At 39.7% G+C, this 26,239-nt stretch overlaps 1 protein-coding gene across 2 annotated transcripts in view; it reads right to left on the bottom strand.

Moving 5' to 3' along the window:
• The window catches only part of SRPX (sushi repeat containing protein X-linked), a 149,908-nt gene that overhangs the window by 20,131 nt on the left and 103,538 nt on the right, over positions 1-26,239 (bottom strand). For both annotated transcript variants that reach the window (XM_040266316.1, XM_040266315.1), the window contains one exon: positions 18,413-18,534. In XM_040266316.1, the coding sequence (XP_040122250.1) occupies positions 18,413-18,534 (122 nt within the window). The remainder of the gene's footprint in view (positions 1-18,412; positions 18,535-26,239) is intronic.

The raw sequence follows: 26,239 nt of genomic DNA, 5'->3' as shown, positions 1-26,239 counted from the left end.
CAAGACTTCTTGGGATTCTGGACGGTTGACATCTGCCTGAGAAGGTGCACCAGTTGTACACCCAGAAAACCGAGTGGCAGGGATGGGGGAGGTGATAAGTTGCAGAGACCATGCTCGCCAAACACCTGGTCACCAGAGCTGCTCGGACCTGGGAAGGGCACAAAATGCAGGCCCTACCGAGTCTGTGCCTTTGTGGACTACCCGAGTACCTGAACCTGAGCGACTTAGACCTGGGAAGTGCATACAACCCAGGGCTGGCCTCAGACAGTTCCCGGCAGAGCAACCTAGAGCCTAAGCAGCGTAGACAGGGAAAGCACACACCAGTGAGTGGGGGCAAATCCAGTGTGCCCGAGACACTGGGAGCACTTCCCACAGATGCCAGTGTTATTTGTTTGTAGCGTTCCTCCCTCCCCAGAGCACAACTGAACAAGTGAGCCTAAAAAAGTGTCCACCACCGCCCCCTTGTGTCAGGGCGGAAATTAGACACTGACGAGACCAGCAAACAGCAGAAGCTAAAACCACCTTGGAAGTGACAGATGGAGAAGTCTTGAGGCTACTGTAAGAATAAGACTGAAAACCAGAGGCAGGAAGCTTAAGTCCAAATACTGAGATCACCAGAAAACTCCTGACTCCAGGGAACATTAATCGATAGGAGCTCATCATACATGATCACTGGAAAAACCATAGCCTTGACTAGACGGACCTTTGTTGGCAAAGTAATGTCTCTGCTTTTTAATATGCTATCTAGGTTGGTCATAACTTTCCTTCCAAGGAGTAAGCATCTTTTAATTTCATGGCTGTAATCACTATCTGCAGTGATTCTGGAGCCCAAAAATAAAGTCAGCCACTGTTTCCACTGTTTCCCCATCTATTTGCCATGAAGTGATGGGACTGATGCCGTGATCTTAGTTGTCTGAATGTTGAGCTTTAAGCCAGCTTTTTCACTCTCCTCTTTCACTTTCATCAAGAGGCTCTTTAGTTCTTCGCTTTCTGCCATAAGGGTGGTGTCATCTGCATATCTGAGGTTATTGATATTTTTCCCAGCAATCTTGATTCCAGCTTGCACTTCATCCAGCCCAGTGTTTCTCATGATGTACACTGCATATATGTTAAATAAGCAGGATGACAATATATAGCCTAGATGTACTCCTTTTCCTATTTGGAACCAGTCTGTTTTTCCATGTCCAGTTCTAAGTGTTGCTTCCTGACATGCATACAGGTTTCTCAAGAGGCAGGTCAGATGGTCTGGTATTCCCATCTCTTGAAGAATTTTCCAGTTTATTGTGAACCACACAGTCAAACAAAGGCTTTGGCATAGTCAATAAAGCAGAAATAGATGTTTTTCTGGAACTCTCTTGCTTTTCTGATGATCCAGCAGATGTTGGCAATTTGATCTCTGCTTCCTCTGCCTTTTCTAAAACCAGCTTGAACATCTGGAATTTCACGGTTCACGTATTGCTGAAGCCTGACTTGGAGAATTTTAAGCATCACTTTACTAGCATGTGAGATGAGTGAGTGCAATTGTGCGGTAGTTTGAGCATTCTTTGGCATTGCCTTTCTTTGGGATTGGAGTGAAAACTGACCTTTTCTAGTCCTGTGGCCACTGCTGAGTTTTCCAAATTTGCTGGCATATTGAGTGCAGCACTTTCACAGCATCATCTTTCAGGATTTGAAATAGCTCAACTGGAATTCCATCACCTCCACTAGCTTTGTTTGTAGTGATGCTTCCTAAGGTCCATTTGACTTCACATTCCAGGATATCTGGCTCTAGGTTAGTGATCATATTGTGATTATCTGGGTCGTGAAGATCTTTTTTGTACAATTCTTCTGTGTATTCTTGCCACCTCTTCTTAATATCTTCTGCTTCCGTTAGGTCCATACCATTTCTGTCCTTTATCAAGCCCATCTTTGCATGAAATGTTCCCTTGGTATCTCTAATTGTCTTGAAGAGATCTCTAGTCTTTCCCATTCTATTGTTTTCCTCTATTTCTTTGCATTGATCGCTGAGGAAGGCTTTCTTATCTCTCCTTGCTATTCTTTGGAACTCTGCATTCAAATGGGTATATCTTTTCTTTTCTCCTTTGCTTTTCACGTCTTTTCACACCTATTTGTAAGGCCTCCTCAGACAGCCATTTTGCTTTTTTGCATTTCTTTTTCTTGGGGATGGTCTTGATTCCTGTCTCCTGTACAATGTCATGAACCTCCGTCTATAGTTCATCAAGCACTCTGTCAGATCTAGTCCCTTAAATCTATTTCTCACTTAGCTGTGAAGAGATACCCCACATCCAAGGTAAGAGAAACCCAAGTAAGATGGTAGGCACTGAGAGAGCGCATCAGAGAGCAGACAAACTGAAATCACAATCACAGACAACAGGCCAATCTGATCACACGGACCACAGCCTTGTCTAACTCAATGAAACTAAACCATGCCATGTGGGGCCACCCAAGACAGATGGGTCATGTTGGAGAGGTCTGACAGAATGGAATATTACTTAGCTGTAAAAAAAAAAGGCATTTGGGTGGAATTAGAAATTACCTTATTAAGTGAAGAATGGCAAAGAAGGACAAATATCATATGACATCAATTATATGTGGAATCTAAAATATGATTTAAATGCACTTGTTTTTGATGTCACATTTAATAACTTTTAATCATGTGTATCACTTAAGTAGTTATTGTAGTTATTTTACTACTTTTGTCTTTCAACCTTTATACTAGCTTTATAGATCCACTACTTTTATAAATATATCTACATTTTTATCAGTTTAAATATTTTATTTTAACCATTTTACAGTGCAAGTAGTTAATTTAAATTTAGTTTGAGGTGTACAACAAAGTGATAGTTATACATAAAAATATATATTATTTTTCAGATTCTTTACCATTATAGGTTATTGAATATTGTTTCCTCTGGCATACAAGAGGTCTTTGTTATTTCTCTTTTATTTACAGTAGTATGTATATGTTAACCTGAAATTCCTAATTTCTCCCACTCTTGCTCAACCTCCCACTATCCTCTTTGGTAACCATGTTTGTTTTCTATGTCTATGAGTCCAGTTTTGTTTTTTAAAAATATTTGTGGAGCTTTAAAATGCATATAAACTTGTTATCAACTTAAAAATAAACCATTATCAATATATATTATATATGTTTCATGGTGACCAGAAATAAGAAACATAGACACAGAAATGATAATGAGAAAGGAATCTAAGTGTACAGCTAACATCATTAAATCACAGAGAGTAAGAGAAGAATGTAAGAGAGGAACTACAAAACAGCCAAAACAAAATTAACAAAATCACAGTAAGTATATACCTATAAATAATCTAAGTTGGCTAAATTATCTAATAAAAAAAAAGTATAGCTGAATGGATTAAAACAAACAAACAAGTTCTATCTATATGTTGACTACAAGGGACTCAATCTAGATGTGAGGACACAAACAAACTGAAAGTGAAGGAATGGAGAAATATATTGTATGGACGTGAACGTGAATATGAACGTCACTCAGTCGTGTCTGACTCTTTGTGACCCCATCGACTGTATAGTCCCTGGAATTCTCCAGGCCAGAATACTAGAGTGGGTAGCCTTGCCCTTCTCCAGGGGATCTTCCCAACCCAGGGATCAAACCTAGGTCTCCTGCATTACAGGTGGTTTCTTTACCAGCTGAGCCATGAGGGAAGCCCATATTGTATGGAAGTAAAAACCAAAAGTAAGCTGGATAGCTATTCTTATATCAGACAAAATAGACTTTAAGACAAAGACTACAATGAGCTATAGAAGGGTGATATATAATCATAAAGAGTTCAATCCAAAAAGAGAATATAATATTTATAAATATATATACAATCAGCATAGGAGTGCTTAAATATATAAAGCAAATATAACAGACCTACAAGGAGAAATACAAGGACAATAATAGTAGGGGACTTTAATATGCAGCTTACAACAATGGGTAGATCATTCAGATGGAAAGTCATAAACAAAACAGCCTTAAACACAATAAACCATGGATTTAACAGAGAAATACAGAATATCCCATCCAAAGCAATAGAATATATATTCTCATGTGCCACAGAACATTCTCTAGGATAGAGATAGATCCTATCTCTAGGATAGGATGCTAGGCTTAAAACAGGCATTAATTTAAGATGATTGAAATCATATCCAGCATTGTTTAAGATCATAATGTATCAAACTTAGAAATCAAATATATGAAAACTGGAAACATACAATGTGGCAGGTAAACAGTGTATTATTGGACAACCTGTAGATCAAAGAGAAATAAAAAAAATACAGTTAAATGAGAATTGAAATAAAATATTCTAAAACTTATGAAATGCAGAAAAAGCAGTTCTAAACAAGAATTTCAGGGCAAAAATATTTATCAAGAAAAAAAAGTCTCTAAAAGAATATAACTTTACACCTGAAAGAACTAGAAAAAGACCAAACAATGCCCAAAGTTAGTAGAAGTAAGGAAATAATGAGGATCAGAGAAGAAATAAATGAAGGAGCGTCCAGAAAAACAATAAAAAACACCAGTAAAATAAATATATTTAAAAAAATAAAAGAAAATAAAGAAACTACAATTTCAAAAAAATAAAAAGCAGAAAACACTAGAAATACCATACAGTAGGAGGTTAGTTAACTGAATTACATGGATGTTTCTTGTTGTGTACTGTGAGGCTGTTCAGAATCACATTATAAGAAGATATTTGATCACATGAGGAAATGTGCTTAATGTATAAAATATAAAGCATTGCAAAGCAAAAAAAAAAGCTTGTTCTTTGCACAAAGGTAAAATTCATAAAACTTTAGCTGGACTCACAAGGACAGAAAAGAAAGAGGAGACTCACACATGCTACCACAGATATACAAAGGATAAGAGTCTGTTATGAGAAATCATATGCCAAGAAATTTGACAGTCTATGGTTCCAAATAGGAAAAGGAGTACGTCAAGGCTGTATATTGTCACCCTGCTTATTTAACTTATATGCCGAGTACATCATGAGAAACGCTGGGCTGGAGGAAGCACAAGCTGGAATCAAGATTGCTGGGAGAAATATCAAGAACCTCAAATATGCAGATGACACCACCTTTATGGCAGAAACCAAAGAAGAACTAAAGAGCCTGTTGATGAAAGTGAAAGAGGAGAGTGAAAAAGCTGGCTTAAAGCTCAACATTCAGAAAACTAAGATCATGGCATCCAGTCCCATCACTTCATGGCAAATAGATGGGGAAACAGTGGAAACAGTGGCTGACTTTATTTTTCTGGGCTCCAAAATCACTGCAGATAGTGATTACAGCCATGAAATTAAAAGATGCTTACTCCTTGGAAGGAAAGTTATGACCAACCTAGATAGCATATTAAAAAGCAGAGACATTACTTTGCCAACAAAGGTCCGTCTAGTCAAGGCTATGGTTTTTCCAGTGGTCATGTATGGATGTGAGAGTTGGACTGTGAAGAAAGCTGAGCACTGAAGAATTGATGCTTTTGAACTGTGGTGTTGGAGAAGACTCTTGAGAGTCCCTTGGACTGCAAGGAGATCCAACCAGTCCATTCTAAAGGAGATCAGTCCTGGGTGTTCACTGGAAGGACTGATGCTAAAGCTGAAACTCCAATACTTTGGCCACCTCATGCGAAGAGCTGACTCATTGGAAAAGACCTTGATGCTGGGAGGGATAGGGGGCAGGAGGAGAAGGGGATGACAGAGGATGAGATGGCTGGATGGCATCACTGACTCAATGGACGTGAGTCTGAGCGAACCCCGGGAGTTGGTGATGGACAGGGAGGCCTGGTGTGCTGCAATTCATGGGGCCGCAAAGAGTCGGACATGACTGAGCGACTGAACTGATGATGAAAAAGCATCTTTTTTTGGTGTTAGTTCTAGAAAGTCATGTAGGTCTTCATACAACCGTTCAATTTTAGCTTCCACAATATTAGTGGTTAGGGCATAGAGTTGGATTACTGTGTTGCTGAATGGTTTGCCTTGGAAGCAAACTGAGATCATTCTGTCATTTGTGAGACTGAAACCAAGAATGGCATTTTGGACTCTTCTGTTGACTGTGAGGGTGACTCCAATTCTTCTAAGGGATTCATGCCCACAGTAGTAGATATAATGGTCATTTGAATTAAATTTGCCCATTCTCACCCATTTTAGTTCACTGATACCTAAAATGTTGATGTTCACTCTTGTCATCTCCTTTGACCAGGTCCAATTTACCTTGATTCTTGGACCTAACATTCCACCTTCCTATGCAATATGGTTCTTAACAGCATCAGAGTTTACTTTCACCATCAGACACATCCACAGCTGGGCATCGTTTCCACTTTGGTTCAGCCTTTTCATTACTTCTGGAGCTAGTTCTCTGGTATTCTTAAGTAGTATATTTGAAATAAACAAGACCTGGAGCTGACTGGGGCTCAAATCATGAGCTTCTTATTGCAAAATTCAGACTTAAATAGAACACAGTAGGGAAAACCAATAGGCTATGCATATATAACCTAAATCAAAATTCTCTTGAATATACACTGGAAGTCAAATAGATTCAAGGGATTTAATCTAGAACAAAGTGCCCGAAGAACTATGGATGGAGGTTGATAACATTGTGTAGGAGGCAGTGATCAAAATCATCCCAAAGAAAAAGAAATGCAACAAGGCAAAATGGTTGTCTTGAGGAGACCTTACAAATAGCTTAGAAAAGAAGTCAAAGGCAAAGGGGAAAAGAAAGATATACCCATCTGAAAGCAGAGTTCCAAAGAATAGCAAGGAGAGATAAGAAAGCCTTCTTATAAATAAACAATGCAAAGACATAGAGGAAAACAATAGAATGGGAAAGACTAGGAATCTCTTCAAGAAAATTAGAGATACCAAGGGAACATTTCATACAAAGATGGGCACAATAAAGGAAAGAAATGATATGGACCTAACATAAACAGAAGATATTAAGAAGAGATGGCAAGAATACACAGAGGAACTATACAAAAAAGATCTTTATGAACTGGATAACCACGATGGTGTGATCATTCACCTAGAGCCAGACACCCAGGAGTGCAAAGTCAAGTGGGCTTTAGGAAGCATTGCTACGAACCATGCTAGTGGAGGTGATGGAATTCCAACTGAACTATTTTGAATCCTAAAAGATGATGCTGTGAAAGTGCTGAACTCAACATGCCAGCAAATTTGGAAAACTCAGGAGTGTTCAGAGGACTGGAAAAGGTCAATTTTCATTCCAATTCCAAAGAAAAGCAATGCCAAAGAATGTTCAAACTATCGCAAAACTGCCCTCGTTTCACGTGCTAGCGAGGTATGCTCAAAATCTGTCAAGCTAGGCTTCAACAATACATGAACCAAGAACTTCCAGATGTACAAGCTGGTTTAGAAAAGGCAGTGGAACCAGTGATCAAATTGCCAACATCCGTTGGATCACAGGAAAAAGTAAGGGAGTTCCTGAAGATCATCTGCTTCACTGAGTAGGCTAAAGCCTTTGACTGTGTGAAAGTGAAAGTGAAGTAGCTCAGTCGTGTCTGACTCTTTGCGACCCCCATGGACTGTAGCCTACCAGGCTCCTCCATCCATGGGATTCGCCAGGCAAGGATACTGGAGTGGGTTGCAATTTCCTTCTCCAGGGATCTTCCCGACCCAGGGATTGAACCCGGGTCTCCTACACTACAGGCAGTCGCTTTACCGTCTGAGCCACCAGGGAAGCCCTTTAACTGTGTGGACCATAACAAACTGGAAAATTCTTCAAAAGATGTGAATACCAAACCAACTTCCCCTGCCTCCTGATAAACCTGTAACTAGATCAGAAGCAATATTTAGAACCAGACATGGAACAACAGATTGGTTCCAAATTGGGAAAGAAGTGCATCAAGGCTGTATAATGTCACCCTGATTATTTAACTTTTATGCAGAGTATAATCATACGAAATGGTGGGGATGAAACTCAACCTGGAATCAAGATTGCCAGAAGAAATATCAATAACTTCAGATATGCAGATGACACCATCCTAATGGAAGAAATTGAAAAGGAACTACAGAGGCTCTTGATGACGGTGAAAGAGGAGAGTGAAAAGGTTGGCTTAAAACAACATTCAAAAAACTAAGATCATGGTATCTGGTCCCATCACTTCATGGCAAATAGATGTGTAAAAATGGAAACAGAGAGACATTATTTTCTTTGGCCCTGAAATCACTGCCTACAGTGACAGCAGCCACAAAATTAAGATGCTTGCTCCTTAAAAGAAAAGCTATGACAAACCTAGACAGTGTATTAAACAGCAGAGACAACACTTTGCCAACAAACATCCATCTAGTCAAAGCTATGATTTTTCCAGTAGTCATGTATGGATGTGAGAGGTGGACCATTAGAGCACAGAAGCGTTGCTGCTTTCAAACTCTGGTGTTGGAGAATACTCTTGAGAGTGGCTTGGACAGCAAGCAGATCAAACCAGTCAATCCTAAAGGAAATCAAGCCTCAATATTCATTGGAAGGACTGATACTGAAGCTCTGATACTTTGGCCACTTGATGCAAAGAGCCAACTCATTGAAAAGACCTTGAAGCTGGGAAAGATTGAGGGTAGGCGGAGAAGAGGGTGACAGAAGATGAGATGATTGGACAGCATCACCAACTCAACGGACATGAGTTTGAGTGAACTCCAGAAGTTAGTGAAGGATAGAGAAGCTGGGCATGCTGCCATTCATGGGGTTGCAAAGAGTCAGACATGACTGAGCGGCTGAACAACAACAATAAGAAAGCAGCAGAAATGGAAAAATCACTTTTATAATTGTATGAAAATGAATAAATACATAGGAGTAAACTTAATCAAGAAGTTAAAAGACTTGTACATTGAAAACAATAGACATTCCATTTCAAAGCTGTGAAGCCTTTGGTAAAAGCACAAGGCGGTGGTTCACTCACTGTGATCCCCAGACCAGCAGCATCAGCAACACCTGGACACTTGCTAAAAATGCAAGTTCACAGGCCCCTCCCTAGACCAAGTGAGTCAGAAACTCTGGGGCCCCACACAGCTTAACAGCCTTCCTGGAGATTCTGAGGCAGGATAAAGCTAGAGAACTATTGTATAAATCATTTATGCAGCTTATTTTTTGTTACATCATCAGCATTAGTCTACGGAGGTCTACAAGAGCCTCAACATATAAAACCTGAATCACAGAAGTTTTCTTGAATCAGATTTTTCTAACCTTCAAATTTAAGCAATTTAAAAATCACATCAAGGTTTTATAAATATTCTCTCTATGTATCTGCAATCCAGAAAAAATAAAAACCCTTTAGTAAATTATACAAGAGGATTTTCAAATCACTGACAGAGCCTTTGAGGAGTTAGTTCTTAATGAGCAACAGCTTCATGAAACCTATTTTGAGAATTTTCAATGAAAATTTTTAGATGTCAACTGTCCTCTTAAGTTTTCTTATCTTCAAATTGAAGTGTTGGCAATCATACATATACTCTTAAAGGCTACCGTCATGCACTGGAAATAGTAAAGCTGATTCCATTCAGTCATTTACTTACTTAGCGCCAGCATGGCACCAGGTGCTATGCTAGGTAGCAAATGCTAAAAAGATCTAGTACTGACCTCAAAAGTGTTAAACCTAGGGAATTATTAGATGCAAATACAGCAGGAGAAAAAATGAATAAATAAAAGCTGATGAGTGTTCCCAGTATTTTCCTTCAGCTAACTAAAGAGAGTTCTGTTCAGTTTAGTTGCTCACTCTTGTCTGACTCTTTGTGACCTCATGGACTGCAGCATGCCAGGCCTCCCCGTTCATCACCAACTCCCAGAGCTTACTCAAACTCCTGTCCATTGAGTCAGTGATGCCATCCAACCATCTCATCCTCTGTCCTTCCCTTCTCCTCCCACCTTCAATCTTTCCTGCCGGGAGCCACCACGGGAGATCCCACCCAGGACAAAGTTCATGTGGAAGAGAACTGTTAAGCAAGGCTTCAGAATTCAAGGGGCTCCCTAGGCTTTCTCAAGCATCTACCCCAAAACCAGAATCTGTCTGTTTTACTATTTCATGACTTTCACCAACTCCTCTGATATTAACAGGGGGCTAACCCTGACCACCTTTCTCTGGAGAAAATAAACTTAGGGCTATAGCTAATAAGTCTCCTGGACATGAGAGGAATATTTCAAATCAAACCCCCTCTGTTAGCATTCTAGCTTGCTCAGCAGGTATATCCAGACTCTTACAGCTATGCATGTGATTATTTACAGCCTCCCAACTGTGAGAGGCACAGAAAGCCTAAAACATAGAGCCTTTGAAAGAGTTAAAAGTTATTAGAGTAGTGCTAGTGCTGATGTAGGATTTCATTATTGGGCCAATGCTTGTTGCCAAGTTCCCATACCTCTTATCCACTGTGCACCTGGGAATGCATTAGTTAACATAGTGAGAATGCTAGAAAAACAAGTAGAGCCTTGAATTTAACCATATCAGACTTTTGAGCTAATTGGTTCTTTCTTGTAACTCACTGCACCTTTGCTCTGTGAAAAACATTAACTCTGTTTGGCATTTTCTGAGACTGACATAGATTAGAAATATAAAGAAAAAACACTTTGAGGGAAAATAAGTTTTCTGGTTGAGCAGCCTTTATCAAAAGAAGGTCATAAAATGTTCACAGGCCTCCAAGACCAGAAGATACTGTACACAACATCATTTGTGGGAAAGGTATGCAAAAAAATCCTGGTTTCGATAAGGGCAAAACTGCTGGAATGTTTGGGCTGACTTGGTATGACCTTGCATCTTTCATTTCCCTCTATGTATAAGGCAAGGTATAAAAGTACCTTTTGAAAAATAAAGCTTTTGGCCTCATTCACCGAAGCAGCTTGGTCACCCCGTGTGTTTTTTTTTTTTTTTTTCTGGTTTGGGGGTAGATGCTCGAGAAAGCCTAGGGAGCCCCTTGAGTTCTGAAGCCTTGCTTAACAGGATGGACTGGTTGGATCTCCTTGCAGTCCAAGGGACTCTCAAGAGTCTTCTCCAACACCACAGTTCAAAAGCATCAATTCGTTGGCACTCAGCTTTCTTCACAGTCCAACTCTCACATCCATACATGACCACTGGAAAAACCATAGCTTTGACTAGACATACCTTTGTTGGCAAAGTAATGTCTCTGCTTTTTAATAAGCTGTCTAGGTTGGTCATAACTTTTTTTCAAAGGAGCATGTGACTTTTAATTTTATGGCTGCAGTCACCATCTTCAGTGGTTTTGGAGCCCAAAAGAATAAAGTCTGTCACTGTTTCCACTGTTACCCCATCTATTTGCCATGAAGTGATGGGACCAGATGCCATGATCTTAATTTTCTGAACGCTCAGTTTTAAGCCAACTTTTCCACTTTCCTCTTTCACTTTCATCAAGAGGTTCTTTAGTTCTTCTTTGCTTTCTTCCATAAGGGTGGTATCATCTGCATATCTGAGGTTATTGATATTAGTTCTGGAAATCTTGATTCCAACTTGTGTTTCATCCAGCTCAGCATTGCTCATGATGTACTCTGCATATAAGTTAAATAAGCAGGGTGACAATATACACCCTTGACATACTCTTTTCCCGATTTGGAACCAGTCTTTTGTTCCATATCCAGTTCTAACTGTTGCTCTTGACCTGCTTACAGATTTCTCAGGAGGCAGGTCAGGCGGTCTAAACTAAAGAGAATTCAGGCCTATTTATCATTTTCCATCCCTGGCCTTCTGAATTTTTCATCCTGATGTGGATGGGAGTAGACTCTCTGTGAGAAAAGAGGTATAAATCAAATGTTTGGTGGGTCAAAAGGCACATGGAATGAATGCCACAGAGCAACTAAACCTGTGTGCCACAACTATTGAGCCTGTGCTCTAGAGCCCAGGAACCTCAACTATTGAACCCACATGCCACAGCTACTGAAGGCTGCAACCTCTAGAGCCTGTGCTCCACAGCAGGAGAAGCCACTGCAATGAGATGTCTGTATACCACAGGGTAGGCACCACTCACTGCAACTAGCAAAAGCCCACACAGCAGTGAAGAACCAGTGCAACCAAAACTAAATAAATAAAATTTTAAAAACTAAAACTACCATGTAATCCAGCAATCCCACTCTTAGATATATATCTGGAGAAAAGCATAATTCAAAAAGATATGTGCATGCCAATGTTCATAGCAGCACTATTTACAATAGCCAGTACATGGAAGTAACCAAGTGTCCATCAACAGAGGAAAGGATAAAGATTGTGTGTGTACACACATAGAGACACACAGACACACATATATATGGCATGTAAAATTACTCAGCAACAAAAAAGAATGAAATAATGCCATTTGTAGCAGCTTAGATGGACCAAGAGATTGCCATACTAAGTAAGTCAGACAGAGAAAGACAAATATTATATGATATCATTCATATGTGGACTCTAATTTTTAAAAAACAATGCAAATGAACTTATTTGTAACACAGAAACAGATTTATACATCTTGAAAAGAAACATATACTTACCAAAGGGGAAACATGGAGGAGGAGGAATAAATTAAGAGCTTTGGATTAACATATATCCATTACTCTATAAAGGTTGATAACCAAGAAAGATCTACTATGTAGCACAGAAAACTTTACTAAATATTCTGTAATAACCTATGTGAGAAAACAACCCAATAAAGAATGATTATAGGTATAACTAAATCACTTTGCTGTATAAAGGAAACTACAGAATATTGTAAAGAAACTATACGACAATAAAATAAATAAGAAAGAAAACGTTCATATACCTCAATGTTCACAGCAGTACTATTTACAACAGCCAAGACATGGAAGCAACCTAACTGTCCATTCACAAATGAAGGCATAAAGAAGATGTGGTATATATACATGTAATATTACTTAGCTATAGGAAAGAAATAATGCCATTTGCAAAGTGGATGGAATTAGAAATTATCTTATTAAGTGAATAAAGCCAAAGGACAAATGTTATGTGACATCACTTATATTTGGAATCTAAAAAAATGATTGAAATAAACTTGTTTTTTCATGTCACATTTATTATCTTTTAATCCTGTGTATCCCTTAAGTAGCTATTGTAGTTGTTTTACTACTTTTGTCTTTAAACCTTTACACTAGCTTTATAGATCCACTACTTTTACTAACATATCTACATTTTAAACATTGTAACCATTTTAAAATGGAAGTAGTTACATTATTTTAGGTATCCAACAAAGTGATAGTTATACATAAATACAGATAGATATATATTTTCAGATTCCTTCCCATTATAGGCTATTGAATATTGTTCCCTGTGACATATAGGAAGTATTATTTCTCTTTTTTTCTACTAGTGTATATATGTCAAACCCAGCTTCCTAATTTCACCCAGTCTCCCTCAACCCCACACTTTCCTATTTGGTAAGCTTAAATTTGTTTTCTATCTCTGTGAGTCTATTTATTTTGCAGAAATATTTGAGTTCCTTTAGAATGTACTCAAACTTAATTTGTTATCAACTTAAACCACTATAAATAGTTTATATATACATTTCATGGTGACCAGAAACCTACAGTAGATACACCAAGGATAATGAGAAAGGAATCTAAGCATACTGCCAAAGTCATCTAATCACATAGAAAGAGAACAAGAGAAGAAAGTAACAGAGCAACTATAAAACAGCCAAAACAATTAAGAAAGTGGCAATAAGTATACATCTATCAATAATTTAAGTGGACTAAATTATCTAATAAAAAGAAAGGGTAGCTGAATGGATTAAAAAAAAATCAAGACCTATCTATGTGCTGACTACAAGGGACACAATTCAGATGTGAGGACACACAAAATGAAATTGAAGGAATGGAAAAATATGATGTGAGGACACACAAAATGAAATTGAAGGAATGGAAAAATATATCCAATGCAAGTGCAAACCAAAAGTAACCTGGATAGCTATGCTTAGACAGAATACTTTAAGACAAAGACTATAATGCTCTAAAGAAGGGTGATTCATAGTGATAAAGAGTTCAATCCAAAAATAGGATATAATATTTGTTAAATATATATACATATGTGTGTGTGTGTGTGTGTGTGTGTATAACTGGCACAGTGGCACTTAAATAAATAAAGCAAATATTTACAGACCTAAAAGGACAAATATGAGGAGAAGGATAGTAGGGGACTTTAATATCCAGCTTACAACAATGAATAGATCATCAAAACAGAAACAAGGCAAAATGGTTGTTTGGGGAGGCCTTACAAATACCTAAGAAAAGAAGCAAAAGGCAAAGCAGGAAAGGAAAGATATTACCCATCTGAATGCACAGCTTCAAAGAAAACCAAGGAGAGATAAGAAAGCCTCCTAAATGAACAATGCAAAGAAAGAGAGAAAAGCTATAGAATGGGAAAGACTAGATCTCTTCAAGAAAATCAGAGATACCAAGGGAACATTTCATGCAAAGATGGGCACAATAAAGGACAGTAATGGTATTGACCTCACAGAAGCAGAAGATATTAAGAGGTAGCAAGAATACATAGAACTATACAAAAAGTCTTAATGACCCAGGTAACCCAATGATGTGATCACTCACCTACAGCCAGACACCCTGAAGTGTGAAGTCAAGTTGGCCTTATTTACTATGAACAAAGCTAGTGGAGGTGATGCAATTCCAGCTGAGCTGTTTCAAATCCTAAAAGATGATGCTGGTAAAGTGCTGCACTCAACATGCCAGCAAATTTGGAAAACTCAGCAGTGGCCACAGGACGAGAAGAGGCCAGTTTTCATTCCAATCCCAAAGAAGGGCAATGCCAAAGAATGTTCAAACTACTGCACAGCTGTGCTTGTTTCACATGCTAGCAAAGTAATGCTCAAAATCCTTCAAGCTAGGCTTCAACAGTACGTGAACCAAGAACTTCCAGATGTACAAGCTGGATTTAGAAAAAGCAAAGGAAACAGAGATCAAAAAGCCAACATCAGTTGGATTATTGAAAAAGCAATGGAATTCCAGAAAAAACATCTACCTGTGCTTCACTGAGTAGTCTAAAGCCTTTGACTATGTAGATCACAATAAAATGTGGAAAATTCTTAAAAAGATGGGAATACCAGATCGCCTTACCTGCCTGAGAAACCTGTATGCAGGTTAAGAAGCAACAGTTAGAACCAGACATGGAACAACAGACTGGTTCAAAATTGGGAAAGGAGTACGTTAAGGCTGTATATTTCCACCCTCCTTATTTAACTTATATGCAGAGTACATCATGTGAAAGGCTGGGCAGGATGAATCTTAAGCTGGAATCAAGATTTATGGGAGAAATATCAGTAATCTCACATATGCAGAAGACACGACGCTAGTGGCAGAAAGAAAAGATGAACTAGAGTCGCATGATGATGGTGAAATAGGAGAGTGAAAAAGCTGGCTTAAAACTCAACATTCAAAACACTAAGATCACGGCATCTGGTCCCATCACTTCATGGCAAATAGATGGAGAAACAATGGAAACAGTGGCAGACTATTTTCTTGGACTCCAAAAACACTGTGGCAGTGACTGCAGCCTCAAAAGATGCTTGCTCCATGGAAGAAAAGACATGACAAACCTGGACAGTGTATTACAAGCAGAGACATCATTGTGCCAACTAAGGTCTTCAGTGAAAGCTATGGTTTTTCCAGTACTCATGTATGGATGTGAGAGTTGGACCATAAAGAAAGCTGAGTTCCAAAGAATTCATGCTTTTGGACTGTGTTGTTGGAGAAGTCTCTTGAGAATCCCTTGGACAGAAAGAGATCAAAGCAGTCAATCCCAAAGGAAATCAACTCTGAATAGTCATTAAAAGGACTGATGCTGAAGCTGAAGCTCCAATAGTTTGGTCACCTGATGTGAAGAACCGACTCTTTGGAAAAGACCTTGATGCTGGGAAAGATTGTGGACAAGAGGAGAAAGTGGCGATAGAGAATGAGATAGTTGGATGGCATCACCGACTCAATGGACATGAATTTGAGCAAACTCTAGGAGATAGTGAAGGACAGGGAAGCCTGTCATGCTGCAGTCCATGGGGTTGCAATAAGTCAGACACAACTGAGCAGCTGAACAACAACAACAATAAGGAAGCACCAAAAATAGAAAAATCACTTTTATAATTGTAGCGAAATGAATAAATACTTAGGAGTAAACTTAACCAAGAAGTTTAAGGACTTTTACATTGAAAACAATAGACATTCTATTTCAAAACTGTGAAGCATTTGGTAAAAGCACAAGGCAGTGGTTCACTGACTGTGATCCTCAGACCACAAGCATCAGCAACACCTGGACACTTCCTAGGAATGCAAGTTCTCAGGCCCCACAATAGACCAAGTGAGTTAGAAACTCTGGGGCTGGGGTCCTGCACTCTTTATCAGCCCTCCCAGAGATTCTGAGGCAGGGTAAAGCTTGAGATCCACTGCACAATTCTTTCATGCAGCTTATTTATTGTTTAAATCATTAGCATTAGCCTACAGAGGTCTATAGTAGCCCCAACATATACAACCTGAATCATAGAAATTTTCTTAAATCAGATTTTTCTATCCTTCAAAGATTCTCTCTGTATATTTGCAATCCAGGAAAACTCTTTGTTAAATTCTGCAGCGTTCTTTTTAGAAAAAGAAATCATTGACATAGCATAGCATATGTATAGGTAGTTCTAAATGTGCAATAGCTTCATGAAATCTACTTTGAGAATTTTCAATAAAATTTTTCAGATGGCAACAGCCCTCTCACATTTTCTTATCTTCAATTTGAAGTGTTGGGAATGATACAGATATTCTTAAAGAGTACTGTCACCCCTGGAAATAGTAAAGCTGATTCCCTTTGAATCACTTACTTAGCACCAACATGGCACCAGGCACTGTGCTAGGTACTAGGTAGCAAATTTGAAAAGATCTAGTTCTGACCTCACAAGTGTCACCACTACAGAGGCACTAGATACAAATGCAGGAGGACAAAAATGAATACATAAAAGCTGATGAGTGTTCCCTGGCTTCTCCTTCAGCCAATAAAAGAGAATTCAGGCCTCTTTATCATTTTCCATCCCTGGCCTTCTGAATTTTTGATCCTGTTGTGGATGGGCCTGTTGTGGACTCTGCGAGGAAACAGCTATAAATCAAATGTGTGGTGGGTCAAAAAGCAGATGGAATGCCGCTGAGCAACTAAGCCCGTGTGCCACAACTACTGAACCTGTGCTCTCGAATCCAGGAGCTGCAACTACTGAAGGCCACGTATCTAGAGCCCACGCTCCATAACAAGAGAAGCCACTGCAATGAGAAGCTTGCACACCACAACTAGAGAGTAGCCCCTGCTCGCTGCAACTAAAGAAAAGCCTGGGGAGCAATGAAGACCCAGCACAGCAAAAAATAAGTAAAATTATTTTTTTAAGGCAGATGGAAAATAAGGAAATTAGAAAAAAAAATTGTTATGTCACTACATAACAACACTTGCTAAAGACATGTTTCCATCATGATAAGGAATTTCTGTGAACTTTTTTGAAAATCTGTGATATGGTTCACCAAGTTTTATTTCATTTTCTTCTTCCTGAGTGTATACAAAGACCATATTTCCCAGTCTCCCTTGAACTCTGATCACAATCATGTGATGAGTTCTGGCCAATGGATTCGGAGTCAGCAATTTTATGCTTCCAATATGACGCACACACACACACACAAATGGCATTCTTTTTTCACTCTTTCCCCTTCTTTGTACAACCTGGAAGTAATATCTTTTGGGATGTGGATGCTACAAGATAGTGGAACTACCAATAGCTTGGGACCATAAGAAGAGAGATCTACCCCCTCCTCTACAGAGCATGAGAGAAAAAGATAGATGAGAAAGGAAGGTTTTTAAGGAGCTTTGCTTTTTCTAATTATTCTTTTCACAGTGGTCAAAAGACACAAGTAAAAGTTTGGGTTGCTCTGAAATTACCTTTTGGCTGCTAATTTTTTTTTTTAATGCACCATTACTCAGAGTCCGAACACTATGATTCTGGCATTATACGTTGCCAAAATAAAATAGTTGTTAAAATGGGGCTATGGATAAGTGCTCTGGAAGCATGGAGGAAACAGATGCCAAGCCTGGAAAGGCTAAACTGGATGCCTGCCCTCTTAATAAGACCAAAGACTGCTTAAGGTCCTTTTTGTATTCTCTCCCCTTTCCATCCCTCCCCAACCAAGGGAAAAATAAACACAAAGACAAAGCAAAAACACCTGGGGGCAGGGAGAGGAAGAACCCTGGTGATTACCCTCCGAATTATATATTTGGATAAGCAGCCACATGCCAATTAACATGGTTATAATACTCCCAGAACAAAAGTACTGAAACATTGCCTGGAATCAAGACTCAATAGACAGAAATCAGGGACCCTGATCAGAAAAAAAGTACATTTATAGGTAACAGCATTTAAGAGGAGAACTTCCCCCTACCTGAGCTGCAGGGCCAGGGCTGGAGGCATCACCTTTGCTCCTATCCTGCCGATGAGGGTCGGAAACACCCCTACCAGCTCCACTACAGTGATGTGTCGAAGATCCAGGCCACATTGTGCTTGCTGGAAAAAAAAAATCCAAGATAGGAGGTGTAAGTGTAGCTAAAGAAAATCCATGTCAATCTACAGGCTGACAGAAGCAGCGCTGTTCTGTTTGGGGAAGTTTCTCTGCCCACTCCACACTGTCCTGAAGATAGTTGAGAAATTAGGGTTAAACTAATGGTTATAAAACCCAAATACCTTCCTAAAGGAATCATTCAGAAATGACTTGACAATGAGATTTTGAAAACCTAAGCAAGATGACAGTGTATGTATTTCCAGATGGGGTGAGACTTTGCATGAGCCAAATTTCCTAACAAGTATCAAAGACCACCTCCAGAGGATTTTCATTTGTATTTACAAGGACAAAAGATTACTTCTAGTGTCTCCTTATCTGCCTATTCTTCCACCCCTCACACTCAGCAGCCCAAAGCCCTCCCACACACTAAAATGGTGAAGAAACTAGGATAAGCCATTCCAACCCCCAGCTGATGCCATGCTTTCTTTCTTTTTTTAACAATTGGTGACCTGGGTTTGGTGGTTGCCACCCAATTCCCAGGTGGCACTAGTGGTAAAGAACCCACCTGCCAATGCACGTAGACCTAAGAGACAGAGATGCAGGTTCGATCCCTGGGTCAGGGAGATATCCTAGAGGAGGGCATGGCTCCCCACTCCAGTATTCTTGCCTGGGAAATTGTATAGACAGAGGAGCCTGGTGAGCTACAGTCCATGGGGTTGCAAAGAGTCACACACAACTGAAGTGACTTAGCACATATGCACGCCTGCACCCAGTGGACACCACTTGATGATGACCTGGCTCTGGTGGCTGGAGGGATTATAATGCTGGGTCACACGTGACTAATAGTTTTTGCTGGGCTACCACCTCCAGGTCATTGCAGAGACAGCAAACTAAAATACGCCCCCAGTTTCTGTGAAAGAGGTCTCATTTTTTCTCCTGGATCTTCAGCCTTAAGGACAGGTTTCAGGCTTGGCACACATCTTGAGACCTACAGAGAGGCTCTCAGGGAATACAGGCCAGGGACACCATTTTTGTGCTCTCCCTCTGGACAGTCCCCCTGCTATGCCCAGGCAGGGGAGGTGATACATAGCCTCACCCACTACAGACTGAGGCTCCTGTCCCTTCCAGACCAGAAAGCCTATTTGGGAAAATTTGAGAGTTGCCTGAAATGGGCCTTCCCAGTACCACCCAGGCATGGCCCAAGTCATTGCCCTACCCACTCTGGAGTGTGGCCCCCAGCTGACAGGAAGAGTTGGTGAAAATACCTGGAAGCTGTAAAACCCAGCAACTCTTAACTGAGAGGCGAGTGAGCAGAGCTGACGGCTGCCAGAGCAAAGGAAGTGGCCCTCTTCAGCCAGGGAACTTGATATTTGAGTTGGCTTGAGTCAAGGTCACAAACTAAGAACATCCGTGGCATTGAAGGTGCTTTTCCCACCATGCCCAGGAATGGAAAACCATTCACAACCTCACTTATAACTGAATACTACTGTCAGACCACCTGACCAAGGAACTGAAGCCTAACACACCAGAAGCTGTATCACCCAAACAACAGCCCTGCTTATGGTGCATTTGAACAGAACACAGACTGTAGCTTTCTCTGTCTGCAGAGCAAAACTGGTGTCCTTACCTAGGCAAAATATTCAGTGCACACTCTTGTTTGACTTGGGTCCCCAGACCATGAGCCATGCCAACTCTGGGTCCCTTCCTGCTGCTTTGCCAGAGGAGGGAAGCTAATTCATAGCCACACCTACAGCTGGGCATATTACCCAGTCTAAAGCATCTAGTAAGCCTGAGGAGAATCTAGAATTCATGAAGCACATCCTACAGCTGCATTTGGGCAGGGAACTAAGATGGCAGACCTACCCAGCTGTTCTCAGTCAATGGCACACCCCCGCCACCAAGCTCAGAGCTCAAACCGATGCTTCAGCCAACCAGACCCTAGTAGCAAGCCCCACCTTCCCAAGGACATTACCAGCAGATATGTCCAGAAACCTAACAGAGCTGACTGAAGAATTCTCTCTGCCAAAGTAAACCTGAACTGTCTGGAAAAGGAGATCACATACTCAAATGAATAGATACTGATAAAAAGAATCGAGGATCATGAAAAAGCAAGTGTGTCTGATACCACCAAATATAATTAATAAAGGGCCAATAACTGACCCTAAGAAATTGGAGAGCTATGAACTTTCAAAGAATTCAGAATAATTCTCTTAAGGAGGTTTTGTGAGCTATAAGAACAGACAACTAAATGAAATTAGAAAAATGAACAGGAGTTTGACAAAGAAATATAAACCATGAAAAAAAATCATACAGCTGAATAATAAAATAACTGAAAAATTCAACAGAGAGCCTCAAAAGCAGACTCAACTATGCAGAAAAATAAGAAACCTGGGAAACAGATCATTTGAAATTATCCAGTCAGAGGAACAAAAAGGAAAAATAATGAAAAAGATTGAAGAGAGCCGAAGAGACTTATAGGACACAATGAAAAATATTTGCATTCTGGGAATTATAGAAGGAGGAAAGGGACAAAAAGTGTATTTCAGTAAATAATGGCTGAAAAATTCCCAATCCTTGGGAGAGAACTAGACATCTAGATCCGAAAAGGATGCCAAATAGATTGAACCCAAATAGGCTACACCAGGACATATTATAATTAAATTGTCAAAAGACAAAACCAAAGCATTTTTAAAGCAACAAAAGAAAAGAGAAAAGTTACATACAAGGGGACCTCCATAAGACTACCAGTGGTTTAATAATGGAGACTTTTCAGACCAGAGGAGAATGGTATGACATATTCAAAATATTGGGAGGAAAAACTGTCAACCCTAGAAATTCCATATCCAGTAAAGCTCCCAGTAAATAAAAGAGAGACAAATACTTTTCTGAAAAAACAAAAGCTGAGAGAGTTCATCACCATTAGACCTGCTTTACAAGAATTCTTTGAGTAGAAGTACAGTCAGCCCTCCATACCCACAAGTTACAGATCCACAAATTCAACCAACCATGGACCAGATACTATATGTAGAACCAGAAGATCAATGCCTATGGAACCCATAGATAATGGGATGTAAGCATCCACAGATTTGGGGGCCACAGTGAGTCTTGCAACCTATCCCCTGCAAGGACTGAGGAATAACTATGAAAGGACAATAACTAACATCATAAGAACATAAGAAGGCAGTGTAAAACTCACCGGAAAGGGGGAAACTTAGTCAAAGTTGGGTTCTGTAATATGGTAATAGTGGTATATAATTCACTTACAGCTCTAATTTAAAAGTTAAAAAACAACCATGGTAGACAGAGACAAGATGGCAGAGTAGAAGGATGTGAGCTCACCTCTTCTGAGGAAACCACCAAAATAACTAACTTCTGAACAACCAACAAAAAAATGCTGGGGCTGCTGCTAAGTCACTTTGGTTGTGTCCAACTCTGTGCGACCCCATAGATGGCAGCCCACCAGATTCCTCCGTCCCTGGGATTCTCCAGGCAAGAACACTGAAGTGGGTTGCCATTTCCTTCTCCAGTGCATGAAAGTGAAAAGTGAAAGTGAAGTCGCTCAGTCATGTCCGACTCTTAGCGACCCCATGGACTGCAGCCCACCAGGCTCCTCCGTCCATGGGATTTTCCAGGCAAGAGTACTGGAGTGGGGTGCCATTGCCTCCTCCGCAAAAAAAAACTAGAACCTAGCAAAAAAGATACCCTACATCCAAAGACAAAGAAGGAGCTACAAGATGCGGGGGGATGGGGGGGCGGCGCAAAAGTGATTAAATCAACTCCTGGCCATCAGGTGGGCAGGCCACAAACTGGAAAATAATTACACCACAGAAGTTGTATACAGAAGTGGAAGTTCTGAGCCCCACATCAGGCTCCTCAGCTAGGGGGTTTGGCAACAGGAAGAGGAGCCTCCAAATCCTCTAGCTTTGAAGGCAGTGGGGTTTAATCACAGGAATTCCATAGGACTGGAGAAAACAGAAACTCCACTTTGGAGGGCACACACAAGGTCTTTGGCACACCAGGGACCAGGGGAAAGAAATCAGTGACCTCATAAGAGACTGAGCCAGACCTACCTGCTAGTATTGGACGGTCACCTGCAGAGGTTAGGGGAGGCAGCTGTGGCTCACTGTTGGACAGACAATCACAGCAGTAGTTCTTGGGAATACACATGAGCATGAGCCCTGCTAGAGGCCACCAGATGCCTCAAGCTAAACAACCAACAGGACAGGAAAACAGCCCCACTTGTGAGACTGTTTTAAGTCATCCTGAGCACACAGCTGCCTACTAAACACACCCCTTGACATTACCCTGCCCAGGAGATGGACATGGCCCTGCCCAGGAGATGGACAGGACCCAGCTCCACCTACCAGTGGGCAGGAACTAATCCCTCCCACCAGGAAGCCTACACAATCCTCTTAAGACTGCCTCATTCATAAGCGGACAGACAGAAGAAAGAAGAACTACAGCCTGTAGCCTGCAGAGTGGAAACTGCAATCAGAAAATTAGACAAAATGAGACAGCAGAGGTATATGTCCCAGATGAAGGAACAAGATAAAACTCCAGAAGAACAAATAAGTGAAATGGAGATAGGCAATCTGCCTGAAAAACAATTCAGAGTAATGATGGTAAAGATAATTCATGATCTCAGAAAAAGAATGGATGCACAGATGGAGAGCACCTCAATATATAAGGCAAATACTAATAGACATAAAAGGAGAAATTGACAGTAACACAATAATAGTGGGGGACTTTCACACCCCAATTTCATCAATGGATAGATTATCCAGACAGAAAATCAATAAAGAAACCCAGGCCTTAGATGATACATTAGACCAGATGGAATTGATATTCATGTAGCATTTCATCCCAAAGTAGCAGAAAACACATTCTTCTCAAGTGCACCTTCTTCGACATAGATCATAGAAATGTTTTCTTAGATCAGTCTCCCAAGGCAAAAGAAATAAAAGCAAAAATAAACAAATGGAACCTAATCCAATTTATAAGCTTTTGTGCAGCAAAGGAAACCACCAGCAAAATGAAAAGACAACCTACAGAATGGGAGAAAATATTTGCAAATAAGGCCAACTGACAAGGGGTTAATATTCAAAATAGCAAACAGCTCATACGACTCAATATAGAAAAAACAAACAGCACAATCAAAAAATGGGCAGAAGACCTAAACAGACATTTCTCCAAAGAAGACATACAGATGGTCAATAAACACATGAAAAGATGCTCAACATTGCTCATTACTATAAAAATGCAAGTCAAAACTACAATGAGGTATCACTTCACACTGATCAGAATGGCCATCATCAAAAAAAAATCTACAAACAATAAATGCTAGAGAAGATATGGAGAAAAGGGAACCCTCTTGTACTGTTGGTGGGAATGTAAATTGATACAGCCACTATGGAGAACTGTATGGAGGCTCTTAAAAAAATCTAGGAATAAAAAGTCTACAAATAATAAATGCCAGAGAGAGTGTGGAGAAAATGGAACCTTCCTACACTGTTGGTGGGAATTTAAATTGGTACAGGGATTATGGAGAACAGTGTGGAGGTTTCTTAAAAAACTAAAAATAGTGATACTCCTGCTGCTGCTGCTAAGTCACATCAGTCGTGGGCATACATCAAAAGAAAAACATGGTTTAAAAGGATACACACACCACAATGTTCATTGCAGCACTATCTACAATATCCAAGACATGGAAGTAACCTAAATGTCCACTGATGAATGGATAAAGAAGATGTGGTACATATATACACTGGAATCTTATTCAGGCATAAAAAGAATGCAATAATGCCATTTGCAGAAACATGGATGGACCTGGAGTTTATCATAGTAAGTCAGAAAGAGAAAGACAAATGCATGACATCACTAGTATGCAGAATCTTAAAAAGTGACACAAAGGAACTCACTATGCAAAGCAGAAGCAGACTCAGAGAATGAACTATGGTTATCAGGGTGAAGGGCAGGGAGGGGAGAGAGCAGGGGTTTGACAGGTACACACTGCTATATTTAAAATACATAATCAACAAGGACCTATTGTATAGCACAGGGAACTCTGCTCAATTTTTTGTAATAACCAAAGTGGGAAAAGAATTTGAAATAGATACATGTATATGTCTATATATAACTGCATTACTTTGCTGTACATCTGAAACTAATATTGTTAATCAACTATAATCCAATATAAAACATTTTTTAAAGCTACAGAAACTTAGTTAAAAAAATACTAACATAGTAAAAATAACTAAAATTACAATAATCTGAGGTATACAATTTAAAGTTATGAAGTATACAATATTAAAAACTATGTAAATTGTAACATCAATAACCTAAAATGGGAAGGGAGTATAATTTAAAGTATAAAGCTTAGGATTTGATTGAAATTAAGTTGATATTAGTTTAAAATAGTGTGTTATAATTTTAAGGTTTTTTTTTTTTTTTTAATGTAAGCCTCATGGTAACAGCTTCTCAGGTGGTGCTAGTGGTAAAGAACCTGGCTGCCAATGCAGGAGACATAAGAGACGTGGGTTCGATCCCTGGGTTGGAAAGATCCCCTAAAGGAGGGCATGGAACCCAGTCCAGTATTTTCGCCTGGAGAATCCCATGGACAGAGGAGCCTGATGGGCTATGGTCTATAGGGTCGCAAAGAATCGGACATGACTGAAGTGACTTAAAACGCATGCTCATATGGTAACAAGAAGGGAAAAACCTGAATTACAAAAAAGTATGATAAAGTCAAAGCATACTAATACCACACTTCAAAACACAATGAACGAAAAGAAGAAACAGCTTATCTATAAAACAACCAGAAAACAATTAACAAAATGGCAGTATCTTCTTATTTATCAATAATAACTTTAAATGCAAATGGATCTAGTTCTCTAAATGAGAAACCAAATGGATAAATGGATTTTTATAAAAGATCCAATGATATGCTCATTGCAAGAATCATTTTGGCCTTCAAGACATACAAAGGAAATCTAAAGGGATGGAAAAATATTTTAAGCAAACAACCCAAAAAAGTCAGGAGTAGTTATATCAGACAAAATAGGCTTTAATTTTAAAAATGGTAATAGGAAACAAAGAAGGTCATTATATAATGATGATAGGATCAATACATCAAAAAGTTACAATGATCATATTTATGTGCCCAACATTGGAAAACTGAAATTCATAAAGCAAAAACTGATAGACCTAAAAGGAGAAATAAATAGAACTTTAATACACCACTCTCAACAATGGATAGATCATCTAGACAGAATCAATAAAGAAACAGCAAATTTGAACAACTCTATAGACCAAAAGGTGCTTCTCAGCTGGCACTAGTGGTAAAGAACTCATCTGCCAATGCAGGAGACATAAGAGACACGGGTTTGATGCCTGGTCAGGAAGATCCCCTGGAAGAGGGCATGGCAACCCACTCCAGTATTCTTGCCTGGAGAATCCCATGGACAGAAGAGCCTGGCAGGCTATAGTCCATAGGTTCACAAAGAGTCAGACATGACTGAAGTGAGTTAGCACGCATAGACCAATATACAAAACAGACATACACAGAATAGTCTATCCAACATCAGCAGAATACACATTCTTCTCAAGTGCACATGAAACATTTTCTAGAACAGACCATATGCTGCTGCTGCTGCTAAGTCACTTCAGTCATGTCAGACTCTGTGTGACCCCATGGACAGCAGCCCACCAGGC

This window comes from Oryx dammah, unplaced genomic scaffold (genome assembly GCF_014754425.2).
Source record: "Oryx dammah isolate SB20612 unplaced genomic scaffold, SCBI_Odam_1.1 HiC_scaffold_23, whole genome shotgun sequence".
Classification (NCBI taxonomy): Eukaryota; Metazoa; Chordata; class Mammalia; order Artiodactyla; family Bovidae; genus Oryx; species Oryx dammah.
Note: the sequence above shows the minus strand (reverse complement) of the source record. Positions and strands in the feature narration are given on the sequence as shown.